Here is a 15374-nt window from a genome sequence, read left to right as displayed (position 1 = left end):
AAGAGAAAAGAGACCATTGTGATGTATCTGTAGGCTGCAATAATAAAATGCATGACATAAGAAAGCACTGCGGCGAGGCAGGAGAGAAGAGCTCAGATCTGCACTTCTCCCTGTTCAATCTAGTGATCGATGGAAATCTCAAGACCCCCAACAACGATTGATCGAAACTTTCTCTATAAAATGTCTAAAGTAGTTTCTTTTATAGATGACAATGACCCAAAAGCTTCACAATGATGATTGTTTCTTCTTACACAAAGGTACAAAGAAAGCTGCTGATGTTTGCTTTCAACGCCTAAACATAAAAGGAGATCAATACGGAAACTGTGGGGTTGTATCAGGAAGACCTCAAGCATGTACCATAGCGTAAGTACCAGCTGAGAAAAACCGTAACAGTAAGAGAATTACAGTCTCAGAACCGCCACAAATGCTGCAGAGTTGGTTTCAGTGAATTCATGTTTGGGTGGGTTATACCTGGTGTTATGTCATAGCTGTCATAGCCCTAAAGATGGAACTCCCTGCTGATCATCGCCCTCTACTTCTCCTATCAGCCTCCACTATTTCCAGAGCTCCCCCTTCCTCTCCTGCCTGCTCAGCACTAGATTACAGCCGCCAGGGATTCCTTGGTTGTTGTTACTTAATAGAGGAGGAGGAAGGGGAGGGAGCAGTGGCGGATTAAATGTACCCAGGGCCCCGGGCTGTCCACCCAACCTGGCCCCCCCCCAGTCAATTTGCCCACATTATAATCTGCTGCTGCGCCCCCCCCCCCCCCCCACACACACACACACACTGTCCCCAATAAACACTGCCTGCCTCCCCTCCCTGCTGACCCCAATAAACATAATGTTTGGTCCCTTGCTGCTACCCCCAGTAAGCATTGTCCACCCCACTTCCGCTGCCCCCAATTGCCAACTCACCCGGTCCCCTGATGTCCCCCCCCAAGGTCACAGCAGCACAGAGGATGTCAGGAGAGGAGGGGGCTGTTCTTATAGAGGAGGTCACAGGGTCACAGCAGCACAGAGGATGTCAGGAGAGGAGGGTGCTGATCTTATAGGCGAGGTCACAGCAGCACAGAGGGTGTCAGTAGAGGAGGCTGCTGGTCTTATAGGGGAGTTCCCAGCAGCACAGAGGATGTCAGAAGAGGAGGCTGCTGGTCTTATAGGGGAGGTCCCAGCAGCACAGAGGATGTCAGGAGAGGAGGGTGCTGATCTATAGAGGAGGTCACAGCAGCACAGAGGATGTCAGGAGAGGAGGTGCTGATCTTATAGGGGATGTTACAGCAGCACAGAGGGTGTCAGGAGAGGAGGCTGCTGGTCTTATAGGGGAGGTCCCAGCAGCACAGAGGATGTCAGGAGAGGAGGGTGCTGATCTATAGAGGAGGTCACAGCAGCACATAGGATGTCAGGAGAGGAGGGGGCTGATCTTATAGGGGATGTCACAGCAGCACAGAGGATGTCAGGAGAGGAGGGTGCTGATCTATAGAGGAGGTCACAGCAGCACAGAGGATGTCAGGAGAGGAGGTGCTGATCTTATAGGGGATGTCACAGCAGCACAGAGGATGTCAGGAGAGGAGGGTGCTGATCTATAGAGGAGGTCACAGCAGCACAGAGGATGTCAGAAGAGGAGGCTGCTGGTCTTATAGGGGAGGTCCCAGCAGCACAGAGGATGTCAGGAGAGGAGGGTGCTGATCTATAGAGGAGGTCACAGCAGCACAGAGGATGTCAGGAGAGGAGGTGCTGATCTTATAGGGGATGTTACAGCAGCACAGAGGGTGTCAGGAGAGGAGGCTGCTGGTCTTATAGGGGAGGCCCCAGCAGCACAGAGGATGTCAGGAGAGGAGGGTGCTGATCTATAGAGGAGGTCACAGCAGCACATAGGATGTCAGGAGAGGATGGGGCTGATCTTATAGGGGATGTCACAGCAGCACAGAGGATGTCAGGAGAGGAGGGTGCTGATCTATAGAGGAGGTCACAGCAGCACAGAGGATGTCAGGAGAGGAGGGTGCTGATCTATAGGGGATGTCACAGCAGCACAGAGGGTGTCAGGAGAGGAGGTTGCTAATCCTATAGGAGATGGTCCCCCTCTTTCCCTCTATAGATGGTCCCCCTTTTTCCCCTTTATAGATGGTCCCCCTCTTTTCCCCTTTATAGATGGTCCCCCTCTATAGATGGTCCCCCTTTATAGATGGTCCCCCTATTTCCCCCTTTATAGATGGTCCCCCTCTATAGATGGTCCCCCCCTTTCCCCCTCTATAGATGGTCCCCCTCTATAGATGGTCCCCCTCTTTTCCCCTCTATAGATGGTCCCCCTCTTTTCCCCTCTATAGATGGTCCCCCTCTTTCCCCCTTTATAGATGGTCCCCCTCTTTTCCCCTCTATAGATGGTCCCCCTCTTTCCCCCTCTATGGATGGCCCCCCTCTTTCCCCCTCTATAGATGGTCCCCCTCTTTTCCCCTTTATAGATGGTCCCCCTCTTTCCCCCTCTATAGATGGTCCCCCTCTTTTCCCCTTTATAGATGGTCCCCCTCTTTCCCCCTCTATAGATGGTCCCCCTCTTTTCCCCTTTATACATGGTCCCCCTCATTTCCCCTTTATACATGGTCCCCCTCTTTCCCTCTATAGATGATCCCCCTCTTTCCCCCTTTATACATGGTCCCCCTCTTTCCCCCTTTATACATGGTCCCCCTCTTTCCCCCTCTATAGATGTTCCCCCTCTATAGATGTTCCCCCTCTTTATAGATGGTCCCCCCCTTGCACAGCAGTCAGTAAATAAAAAATAAAAAAACACAACTCACCTGCCATCCGTTCCCCCGTCGATCCTCTCGGCTCCTGGTCTGTCCCCGGCTGATTTGCGGCTGCCGGGGGTGTCTCGTCCTATCCCCGGCAGCGCGCACATCACACAGCTCACTGTGCCGCCTGGGCCCTGACTTCCGGTACAGAGCGTCTCTAACGTGCGCTCCCAATACCGGAAGTCAGGGCACCAGGCGTACAGGGAGCTGTGTGATGTGCGCGCTGCCGGGGATAGGACGAGACCCCCCCCGGCAGCCGCACATCAGCCGGGGACTCTTGTGACCGCAAGCGAAATAATGCTTGCGGTCTCAAGAGTGCAGTGGCGGGCTGGGCTGCAGCGGCGTGGGCGGATTATAATGTGGGCGGCGCAGCATGGGCCCCCCCCGGAGCCTCGGGCCCCGGGCGGCCGCCCAAACCGCCCACATTATAATCCGCCACTGGGAGGGAGACTACAAACAATGCAGATAGAAGGAAAAGACAATAAGGGCCCTATTCCACCGGACGATTATCGTTTGCATAATCGTTAACAATTAACGATCTCAAACGACCGCTATTGTGAAAGACCTGAAAACGTTCACTCATTTCCATGGAACGATAATTGTTACTTATGATCGTAATTGCGATAGTTTTTCTTCGCTATTTATTCGCTATTGCGTTCGTATTGCAAACGACTGAACGATGTCTTAATCAATGCGAACGATTTGCGAACGTTTTGCGAACGAGCAACGATAAAAATAGGTCCAGGTCTTATAAAGCGATCAACGATTTCTCGTACGGTCGTTATTCGTTAACTGCATTTCAACCGAACGATTATCGTTTAGATTCGAACGATTTAACGATAATCTGAACGATAATTGTCCGGTGGAATAGGGCCCTTAGGGTATGTTCACACAGTCACAAAATGTGCCAGTGTTAAGCGCTCCTATCTGGCTCTCACTGAGCCACAAGGATGTCAGCGGGAACAGGAGTTTGGTCATCGAGAATTGGCACATTTTCCACATCTTATTTAATGCCCCTGTAAACCTACCCTTAAAGTGTCACTGTTGTTTAAAAATATTTTTGCAGAAAACAATTTTTAGAAACTCTGTAATTGGGTTTATTAGCCGAAAAATGCATTTTTATCATGAAAAAGCAGTTTGAAGCTCTCCCCCTGTCTTCATGGTTTTCTATGGAGAAAGGAGGGGTGGAGGGAGATGAGGCACCAAAACAGGACAACAAAGAGTTAATTTACAGTTACATCACTGGCTATCTCCTCTGAAGTCAACACTGACCTCTCTGACCTTTGAATAGTGGCTTTCACACAGTTCCCACTGTGTAATCCTTTGTTCTCTGCTCTCTGCTGGCGACTAATCTCCCTCCCTCCCCCTCCCCTCTCCATAGGTTACACAGGGTCCAACTGATGTAAAAGAGTCAAGATTTCCTGATAATAAGCAGTGAATGAGAGATAGGAGGGAGGGGGGGGGGACCTGAGTAAAGGCTTTTTGAATGCAGATAATGGCATATTTGCCTAATAAACCCAATTACAAAGTTTCCTAAAATCGCCTGGACTATTGATTTCTGCAAAAAAAATGACAGTGAAACTTTAAAGAGGATCAGTCCTGTCCAGTATTTACCTAATATAGATGTGCAGCGATAGATAGATAGATAGATAGATAGATAGATAGATAGATAGATAGATAGATAGATAGGAGATAGATAGATAGATAGATAGATAGATAGATAGATAGATAGATAGGAGATAGATAGATAGATAGATAGATAGATAGATAGATAGATAGATAGATAGATAGATATTGCTTCCGTGTATAGTAATCAGTACTGTTTATTTATGTATCTAGTGGCATTATTCAAGTGTACGGTATATCACAATATTATTTATGTGTATAGTTGTTGGTGCTACTAGAGGTTCCTTTCATTTGCACAGCTAGCTCTTTATGTGTAGTGGAATTTTCCCCATGTACTGTATATAGTGCCATTATTTTATTATAGTTTATTTATGCTATATGTTAGAAATATTTATATTTGCTTTATCATAAGGGATTTGAATAAATACAGTGAAGGACTGATCATAAAACCAATACCACTTGACAAAATCCAGGCCTCCCCCATGTTTGCGAGTACAATATGCAGTGGTATTATTAATATGTGCACTATAAGGCGGCATTATTTATATAGCCAGGATATAGCTGCATTATTTATAAGTAGAAATGATAGCTAAGTTATTGTGTGTGCGGTATATTTGTACTGTGTTTGGTACTATTACTTGTGTTATATCAGTGCCGTTTTCTCTTTTCATGCAGTGACAGTCTGTGCGGTAAGCTGCAGTGTACAGGAAGTTTTCAGCAACAACCAAACACAGCTGTGATTAGCAATAACTATGATGGGCAAACGTGTGTTAGCGTAGATTATAACCTAGGCCCCGATGTACCTGACCCGGGACTCGTCCACCAGGGAACATCCTGTGCAGACGGAAAGGTCAGTCCTTGCATGACAACATCATTGTATTATATGAGCTTGTTTCATTTTTAAAGGCCATTGTCCAGAATTACAAAAACATAGCTGCTTTCTTGCAAAAATAGCGCCACCCCTGTCTTCAGGTTGTGTGTGGTATTACAACTTGGCTCTATTCACTTGAGTGGAACTGAGCTGTAATACCACAACCAAACTGAAGACATGAAAGATGCTGTTTCTGGTAAAAAGCAGCCATGTTTTTCTAATGCTAGATATCTCCTTTAATATACAGCTTAATGGAACGCTACAAAACCACCAATTATTAGCTGGGAGAAGCGCACAAACGTGTACTCTCTTTCTGGCTTAAAGTGATCTGTGTGCAATTGCAAGAGACGTGCTCTGTTATAAGTCTATGGAGCCTGTCTCTTGCACTGGATGCAGATCACAGTGAGCCAGGGAGTGAAGCACACAGCCGTGTACTTCTCCCTGCTTTTTCTAATGATCAGTAAGGGTCTAAGCACCAAGGGGGAAATTTATTAAACATGGTGTAAAGTGAAACTGGCTCAGTTGCCCCTAGCAACCAATCAGATTCCACCTTTCATTTTCCAAAGTTTGTGAGGAATAAAAGGTGGAATCTGATTGGTTGCTAGGGGCAACTGAGACAGTTTCTCTTTACACCATGTTTGATAAATCTCCCCCCAAAACTTTAGACTTGTCTCTAGTCTCAGAATTTTTTAAAACATGAATTCTGATGACAGGCTACCTATATACAAGAAAAAATATTCCGAACATTATAGCCAATTGGATTTGGTGGGCGCCGTGGGTGTTGTGTGAAAATACTGGCACCACTATTGTATATGACACAGATGGGAAAGTTGTATAACTTATTTATGATACACAATATACATAAGGTTGCATAACACTATTTCTGCAGCCTCACAGTCATCCCTTGTGATTCTTGGCAGGCTTGTATGGACTATAAGTGTCAGAATGCCTCTGCATTAGGATTTAACTGCGATATCAAAGGGAAATGTAACGACCATGGGGTGAGTGATTTGTTCCATTTGCTATAGACTGTGTGTCCCATATATAATATAAAGCCTTTTCAAAAATTGCACGATGTGAACAACACCAAATAAATAGGATATAGGCCTGGACTGCACAACCATTTCTTATACTTCATTGTTTTTTCCTGTTCTGGTCTTGAGAATGGGGACCCCCAAAATCCCTTTGACCTGTACTGTAGTATATAGTCCTTTTAGGGGAGAATACCTCTACAGCTTCCAACTGAGCATTAGGCCTATAGTAGTCCCCTACATTGTACTAGGCTGTGATACAACGTGTGCATGAGGTTTACATCTGTTATGAGCAGCACAATACTATCTGCCAGGGCCACAGTAATATCCAATGTAGCTCACTATGACAGCGCCCTTTGTAGCCCCGGCCTTATGTGACTGTCTGTTATTGCTTTATGTTTTCGGACTTTCCTTTAACCATTACATTGTGGTTATTCCTCTCTGACTCTATGACTCTAGGTGTGCAATAACAATGGGAACTGTCACTGTAATGATGGTTGGGCCCCCCCGTACTGCGACCGATCAGGCTATGGTGGCAGTATTGATAGTGGCCCCACACACATTGGTAAGAACGTGTGTTACACATCTGCTATCCTTGTTCTATCACCTTTAGGCAGTGTACATCATCATATAATTATTCATGTCTTCCCAGACACCTCCTTACGTGACGGGCTGCTGATATTCTTCCTGCTGGTTCTGCCGATCCTCATCCTCTTAGTTGTCATGTTCATAAAGAGAGACGCAATCAGGAGGAGGTGCTGTCGGAATAGAAGACGCAGGTATATGTAGTGACCTGAGCGTTATATCCAGGAGTCCTCCAGAGCTAATCCTACAGTGGGCACCATTAGATATATTGCTTCTGTATTAAAGAAGTCCGGAGAAAAATTTTATTTAAGTATTGTATTGCCCCCCAAAAGTTATTCAAATCACCAATATATGCTTATTATGGGAAATGCACAAAAAGTTTTTTTTTTTCCCTGCACTTACTACTGCATCAAGGCTTCACTTCCTGGATAACATGGTGATGTCACTTCCTGGATAACATGGTGATATCACGACCCGACTCCCAGAGCTGTGCGGGCTGTGGCTGCTAAAGAGGATGATGGCACTGGAGGGACACTGAGCATCCCTCTGCCATCAGCCACAGCCCCCACAGCTATGGGAGTCGGGTCGTGACATCACCATTTTATCCAGGAAGTGACATCACCATGTTATCCAGGAAGTGAAGCCTTGATCCAGTAGTAAGTGCAGGGAAAAAAAGCATGTATATTGGTGATTTGTATAACTTTTGGGGGGCAATACAAAACTTTAATAAAAGTTTTCACTGGACTTCTCCTTTAAAATTAGACCCTAATCACGATGTCCAGATTCCTGGTAAATAGGGTCAAGAATTCACAAGAATTAGTGATGTGGAGGCTATAAATGAGTCCTTGAAGAATTGACATATCCACTCTACTTATCTTACATATCTACTTATTCATTTACCAGCATTTGACTGTATTTAATGTGTTCCTCATTTTGCCTTTTTTTCTTAACAGAAGTGGAAATGAGACTAGACAAGTACAGAACACCAATCATAACGCTGCCAGCAATGCGCCAAGGAACCAGGTAAATTGCTCCCTTTTGATACATATATGGCTGGAGTCAGATTAGATAGAAATATTAATAGCGTACGCAGTGTCCCAGAACAGCCCTTCTTATGCTCATACTTTTATTATAACCAGTTCTGTTCTGGAAAGCTATGGTCCACTGCAAACTGCGTGTATTGTGTCACCCCTGCAGTATTCAGGTCGGCTATTTCATTCATTTATTGCATGTATATTCAGGTATCAGTGTCTAATGGTATTATGTCGCCTTCTAGTTTTCAAGTATGGTACTTCTCATGTATATTTCTCTGTGTATGCCTAATGGTGTGATGATGCAATGGCTGGATGTCACGTGACTGTGCCCTGCTTCCATGGTAACTCCAATGGTCATCGAGCTTTTGGCTGGGGTTACCATGTTACTTCCTGTTCTACCTCAGTCTATCTCCTATCCCATAGGGAATAGGTTGTGTGTTTGTCCTCCCTCCCTGCTCCCTTCCTGTTTCACGTCTCAAGATTCTCATCTGGGTGTCGATTCTTCAGTCATTCTGCAGTTCCTCTCATCATCATCTTCTCTAATCATCAACAGCAATTATTTAATTCAAGTCTCATTCCACCTAGCATCTTATCTTACGTATCACTACTACTCCCATCATTCAGCACGCTACTCTCACAGCCTATTGCAGCATCACCCATTACTCTGCTTTATTCAAGTCTGCCTTATTCCCGGTTGCATCCGGAGAGACTGTTGCTATTAGTTACCACCGTTACAATAAATATACAACTACCGTTGTTTCTGAACCTTGGCATTGGTGTGATAATTGGTGCCCTGACTAAGGACAACGAAGAATCGCTTGCCCAGTATTCCCGCATGGTCAGGAGCCCGGTTTCCAGCTGTATCACCCTCGTGCCTACACCGTGACCACATTGTCCTACAGCTGCCCCGGTTCCTGCCTGTTAGCACCATCTATACTGCGGAGTGGCCCCTAGGGGCCAGGGCATCGCATTTGGCGTCACGAACAGGATAACGATCACATTGTGTGCCCCCCAAGACTGTGCCGCAACCCCAAAGAGACTTTGCAACTGTCACGGTGGCCCAGGAAGGGGTTAAGTCCGCATTTACCCGGTTCCCGCGCGCGCGCGCGCTGCTCAAGCTCCGCCCCCGGCCCTTCAGCTATTACCTCTGTTGCCGGGGGGAAGAAGATTCCTGCTGCGCCTGCCGGAAGTCGCCGGGCCCAGCTTCCGCCCGCTCCGCCGCTGTCTCCGGCAAGACTGCTGCTCCTGCCGCAGTCATCTCAGCTCACCGCCAATCGTCCGGACCACTCGCTGCAGCTCATCCAGGGATCCCGTCTGCTGCGCTGGGACAGCCAGATAAGTGAAAGTTCCCCATCATGGCCAGCCCGGATGATGATGCCGTCGGCGGGACAAATAGTCCACCCTCCTCACCCGCTGGCGCACCCAATCCTCCAGCTGCCCCCCCTGCACCTGCTAGTGCTGCTGGAGTGCCGTTTTTCATTGGGCCCAATCACCTGCCCAGCTATAAGGGGGAGCCCCATACCTTGGCTGCTTTTAAGGAGAAAATTTCTCGTACTCTTGAACTGGTTTCTCTCTCCCCTACCCAGCAGGTACAGCTCCTACTCGGACAATTAGAAGGTCCTGCTGCGGAGGAGGTCCGGTCATGGCCCGCTACGGAGAAAGCCGGGGTTCAGCAGATTCTTGATCGCCTCCGGAGGGAATTTGAGGTACAGTCCCCCACAGAAATTCGCCTCCAGTTCTATGATCGGCGCCAGAAACCAGGTGAGACCTTGAGAGACTATGCCCTTGCCCTCCAGTCTGCCTATCGGGCCCTACAACAGGTGGATGTCATTGACCCCTTTGCAGCGGAAAACATAGAGGATAGAGGAATCTATTGCTGCTCTGGGTTCAGCCGCCTACTTCTCCACGTTGGCTCTCACCAGTGGGTATTGGCAGGTGCCCATGGCTCCGGAAGACCGGGAGAAGACAGCATTTACTACCCCCATGGGACTCTATGAGTTCACCAGTATGCCGTTCGGGCTCTGCAACGCCCCCGCCACCTTTCAGCGGCTAATGGAGAGGTGCCTTGGTCACGTCAACTTCCAAAGTGTATTGCTCTACCTGGACGACGTCATTGTCTACTCTCGCACTTATGAGGACCATATTCATCACTTGGCCGAAGTGTTTCAAGTCCTTATTGACCATGGCCTCAAGATCAAACCGTCGAAGTGCCATCTCCTCAAACCGCAGGTGAACTATTTGGGGCATGTTGTAAGTGCCGGGGGAATACAACCTGACCCCGAGAAGATTTCGGCTGTGGAAAGCTGGGGCATTCCCAAGACGGTGAAAGAGGTGAGAAGCTTCCTTGGATTTGCGGGCTATTACCGCCGCTTCATACCCCACTTCGCCCAGGTGGCTGAACCGCTCAACGAGCTACTCCGCGGCTGCCCTCGAGAGAACTACAATCGACGGCTACCCATAGAGTGGTCTGAACGTCAGGAGACGGCGTTTCAAACCCTGAAGGCCCTGTTGATCTCGCCTCCCATCCTGGCTTACCCTGACTATAGTCAGCCCTTCCGTCTCTACACCGACGCCAGCTTTCAAGGCCTAGGGGCTGTCCTGTCTCAAGTCCAGGGTAATCAAGAAAGAGTTATTGCCTATGCCAGCCGAAGTTTAAGAGGTGCTGAAAAGAATGATAGTAACTACAGCTCATTCAAATTGGAGTTGCTTGCGCTGGTGTGGGCCGTTACGGAAAAATTTAAAGATTACCTCGCGGCTACACCGTTCGCTGTCTATACAGATAACAACCCGCTAGCTCACCTCAATACCGCGCGACTGGGCGCTCTGGAACAGCGTTGGGCCTCTAGATTGGCCAACTTCAACTTCAAAATCAAATATCGAAGAGGCAAGGCCAATGTGAATGCTGACCTGCTGTCTCGATTGCCTAGAGGTGAGGAAGCCCCAGAAGATGACGACTGGGAAGATGTAGAGATGCCCCTTTCTATCAGAGATTCGCTACCCAGAGTACTACCACGGCGGTCAAAGCGGGCGAGACGTCCCCTGACCCGGGGCCCTATCAAGATTTGTCCCGATGGCAGACCATCCAGAATGAGTCCAGAGTCTTGGGGGAAATCTATGACTATTTGTCTACTGGGAGAGTCCCCATGAGGATCAAGAGGCCCTATCCAGACGTTGAATTGAGACGTCTCTGGAGACAGAGGAATCGGCTCTTCCTCCATAAGGGCCTATTTCTGAGGAATTCGTTGGACCCCGTCTCTGGAGAACGATGCCATCAGATCTTGATTCCCCGGCGAGACGCCAAATTGGTGTTGGATGCCTACAACGACCATTCCGGCCATTTCGGGGTCCATAAGACTGAGGCGACCATCCGTCAACAGTTCTATTGGATCGGGATGCGGGCTGACATTGAGAACTGGTGTGCTGAATGCCCCGCCTGTAACATCTCCAAGGCGGGAGGAAGAGAGGTTCGAGCTCCCTTGCATTCCATTGTGTCTCACCGGCCAAATCAGCTTGTTGCCTTAGACCATGTGAAGTTGGCCCCAACGAGATGTGGATACACCTATGCCCTGACCATGGTCGATCATTACTCCAAGTGGGTAGTCGTGGTACCCGTCTGAGACTTGACTGCAAGGACCACAGCCATCACTTTCTACAAAGAATATGTGAAACACTACGGCTGTTCTGAGTCCCTGCTCACAGACCGAGGCCCGGCTTTCAAATCTCAACTCTTCCATGAGCTGTGCACTTATCACGAGTGCAAAAAGCTTCGTACCACGGCCTATCACCCGCAAGGCAATGGTCTCTGTGAGAAAATCAACCAGGTCTTCATCAATATGCTAAGAACAGCTTCGGTGGCAAAGCGGGTGGAATGGCCTCACCTGTTGGATGAGCTGGTGGAAATCTACAACAACATCACCATTGCTCTACAGGCTACTCCCCTTTCTATCTGATGTTTGGGCGCCAAGGTCAGCTTCCTCAAGACCGCGCGCTTGGAGTTCAAGTAACTGACACTGTCAACCCTCTGCCTGATACCGACTGGGTCCAAGAGCATCAGAGAAGGATTCAAGACGCCCGAGAGATTGTTGACCAGAAGATGGGAGAGGCCCATCAGCGTCAGGAAGATGCTTATAATCAAGTGGCGCATGCCACACCACTAAGAGTGGGGGACAGAGTCTGGCTAAAAAATATCACCGCACTCACAAGTTGGAAAGTCTATGGGAGCCTGAGCCCTATATCATTTCTGCTATTCCCTATCCAGAGACTGACGTGTATGAGGTCAAGAAGCCAGGTCTGGCCCCTCAAACTGTACACCGGAATAGGATAAAGCGCTGTGTGAGGGAGGATCTGCAAGGCCTCACCGCATTCTGTCCAGCACCTGTACAGGCACTTCCGCCAGTCTCAGAGACTCCATCTAAAACGGCCTCTCTTGAAGATATGTTCCAAACTGAATCATTCCTCATGGCTATTGGCTATCAGGGGATTCCGATGAACACCCCAGTTGTCCCGCCTCCTGCGGCTCCGCCTCCTGCGGTTCCTCCTCCGCAACCAGCTGCTGTCAATGACCCCCAATCTGTTCTAGAGCAAGCTACTCATGAAGCCAACCTCATGCTGAGACGGTCTGAGCGCTCAACTCGGGGAACACTACCAATCCGCTACAGAGACCAAAGTCCTTAAACTGTTTTCCTTTCCAGTTTTGTTTGCTGTGTGAAGTTTGCAACGTTCAAGGTTCGTGCCTGGTCCTCCTGACCATGTTTCCTTATTATCATCCAGCTATGTGCTGATGGACACTCATTGACCAAACTGTTCTCTAGTGCCTGTCCCAGAGCCTTTACATGGAAGATGTTCTATATTGCCTAAAGAGACTCTACCAAACAGACACTTGTCCAGTTCTTCCTAAAGCACTTTTCATGATTATGTGATTGTCAGAAGTTTATTATTGCACTTCAGTTTTGCCCTTCAGTAGTCAAAAGTCTATTTTCTTGTCAGAGTCATATATATATATATATATATATATATTTTTTTTTTTTCCTACCTCTGAGTAAACAGAAAAGTCATTTAGATAGTCTCAGAGTAAAGTGTGTCTTTTGAAAAAGCATCTTCTCACAGTGTATATTTTCATGTCAGAGTCAGACAGTTTCCTCCTCCTCTGAGTAAAGAAGTCAGCCTACATATTTATATCTATAGCCTCAGAGAAAGTGTCTTCTAAAGAGTGTATTTTTCAGAAGGATCTTCTATTTTCTCCATGCATAATATTATTGTGTCTATTATATCTACAGCTGGAAGGATTATTTGAGTCAGTTTTCTTCAGATGTCTTCAGAGTTATGTGAGCCAGTTCTCCTCAAGACCTTGCAGTATTTGTTGTCTTCTGTGTTTCCCTTCCTTGTGTTTCTAGTGTTTGTTCGCCTCTGTCTTGTCCCAACATAGTAGTTGCTACACATAGTCATACTCAACCTTTACACTTGTCCATACACATTGCACCTTGGATACCTTTTCGTGTGTTCGGCCTATGGAGTGCTTGTGTGGTATGATTGAGTGGTGTGTATGAGGGTACCCAGATGTATGCTTGCTTTTGTTATTTTATTCTTTCTCTTTCAGGTGTCCAAGACACTTCACACAGACACCCAAGGTAGTACACAGGTCTTCACAGATTTCTTTCCAGTAGGGTAACTCATTTCATTGGAAACCTACTGTCAAACTGACTGGAATGTTGAGGGTCCCCCGCCAGCAGTTAAGTTGTCCTGACTTCCATGTCAGATGGTCCACGCACTAACTACCTGTAACCAGAGTACGTTAGGCACCCCTAGGTGAAGTCCTGCCACTAGGGTTTTCTTTCTCATTCTCTCTCTTGTCACCTGTGCCTTGAGCGTGGGAAACACACATCTACATATTCACTCACACTATCATGCCTTCCTCTTGTCTTGTTGTCCTGTTCCTCTATGTTCATTCGGCCACATCTACCTCAGCTTGTGGTTCGCCGAGGTCGGCTCATTTCTAGTAGGGAGGTATGCAGTGTCCCAGAACAGCCCTTCTTATGCTCATACTTTTATTATAACTGGTTCTGTTCTGGAAAGCTATGGTCCACTGCAAACTGCGTGTTTTGCGTTACCCTTCTCAGTATTCAGGTCTGCTATTTCATTCATTTATTGCATGTGTATTCAGGTATCAGTGTCTAAAGGTATTATGTCGCCTCCTAGTGTTCAAGGATGGTGCTTCTCATGTATATTTCTCTGTATATGCCTAATGGTGTGATGATGCAATGGCTGGATGTCACGTGACTGTGCCCTGCTTCCATGGTAACACCAATGGTCATCGAGCTTTTGGCTGGGGTTACCATGTGACTTCCTGTGCTACCTCAGTCTAATCTCCTGTCCCAGAGGGGATAGGGTGTGTTGCTCTGCTGTTCCTGTACAGTGTAGTCTTGTCCTCCACCTTCAGGAGACAAGTTGTGGTTTTGTCCTCTCTCCCTGCTAAGAGAGAGGCCTGCGTGTGCTCTGCTGCTCCAGTCCACTGGCTGTGTTCCTGTCTCAAGTCTCAAGATTCTCATCTGGGTGTCGATTCTTCAGTCATTCTTCAGTTCCTCTCATCATCATCTTCTCAAATCATCAACAGCAAGTATTTCATTCAAGTCTCATTCCACCCAGCATCTCATCTTCAGTTTCACTACTGCTCCCATCATTCAGCACGCTACTCTCACAGCCTATTGCAGCATCACCCATTACTCTGCTTTATTCAAGATTGACTTATTCCCGGTTGCATCCGGAGAGACTGTTGCTACTAGTTACCACCGTTACAATAAATATACAACTACCGTTGTTTCTGAACCTTGGCATTGGTGTGATAATTGGTGCCCTGACTAAGGACAACGAAGAATCGCATGGCCAGTATTCCCGCAGGTTCAGGAGCCCGGTTTCCAGCTGTATCACCCTCGTGCCTACACCGTGACCACATTATCCTACAGCTGCCCCTGTTCCTGCCTGTTAGCACCATCTATACTGCGGAGTGGCCCCTAGGGGCCAGGGCATCGCATGTACAAACACAGAGAAATCAGGAAAATCAGTCTGCACGTAATTATTGGGCCTATCTGGACCCTTGTTTTCAGATGTCTCATACAGCAGCTCCACCTGTGCGTCCCAAAATTCAAAAAATCCAACCAGCTGTAATATATGAGAAATAGGCATTTATATATACAGTGTATGCTTTGAAAATAGGCTATACCTTAGTCTTGGATGTTGCTTTGCAAGGTCTCTAGTTTATCCACGTAGCATTTTCTGTAATATTAAAGAGGTTTCGCCTGTCCAAAGGATATAGAATAGCTAGCTGATCCTTGGGGCTCCGACCACTGGGACCCATCATGATATACCAGAGTGGTGTACAACCTGTGGCTCTCCAGTCCAGTCCAGCCTGTCCAGGCATGATGAGATTTGTAGTTTTGTAATAGCTG

At 47.5% G+C, this 15374-nt stretch overlaps 1 protein-coding gene across 1 annotated transcript in view; it reads left to right on the top strand.

Moving 5' to 3' along the window:
* LOC138799996 (disintegrin and metalloproteinase domain-containing protein 9-like) overlaps positions 1–15374 on the top strand; it is a 38539-nt gene that overhangs the window by 21363 nt on the left and 1802 nt on the right. Inside the window, exons 15-20 of the mRNA XM_069981804.1 lie at positions 258–363; positions 5087–5261; positions 6203–6283; positions 6773–6878; positions 6966–7092; positions 7852–7921. Of these exons, the coding sequence (XP_069837905.1) occupies positions 258–363; positions 5087–5261; positions 6203–6283; positions 6773–6878; positions 6966–7092; positions 7852–7921 (665 nt within the window). The remainder of the gene's footprint in view (positions 1–257; positions 364–5086; positions 5262–6202; positions 6284–6772; positions 6879–6965; positions 7093–7851; positions 7922–15374) is intronic.

The sequence above is a fragment of the Dendropsophus ebraccatus genome, chromosome 8, assembly GCF_027789765.1.
Source record: "Dendropsophus ebraccatus isolate aDenEbr1 chromosome 8, aDenEbr1.pat, whole genome shotgun sequence".
NCBI classification, from domain to species: Eukaryota; Metazoa; Chordata; class Amphibia; order Anura; family Hylidae; genus Dendropsophus; species Dendropsophus ebraccatus.
Note: the sequence above shows the minus strand (reverse complement) of the source record. Positions and strands in the feature narration are given on the sequence as shown.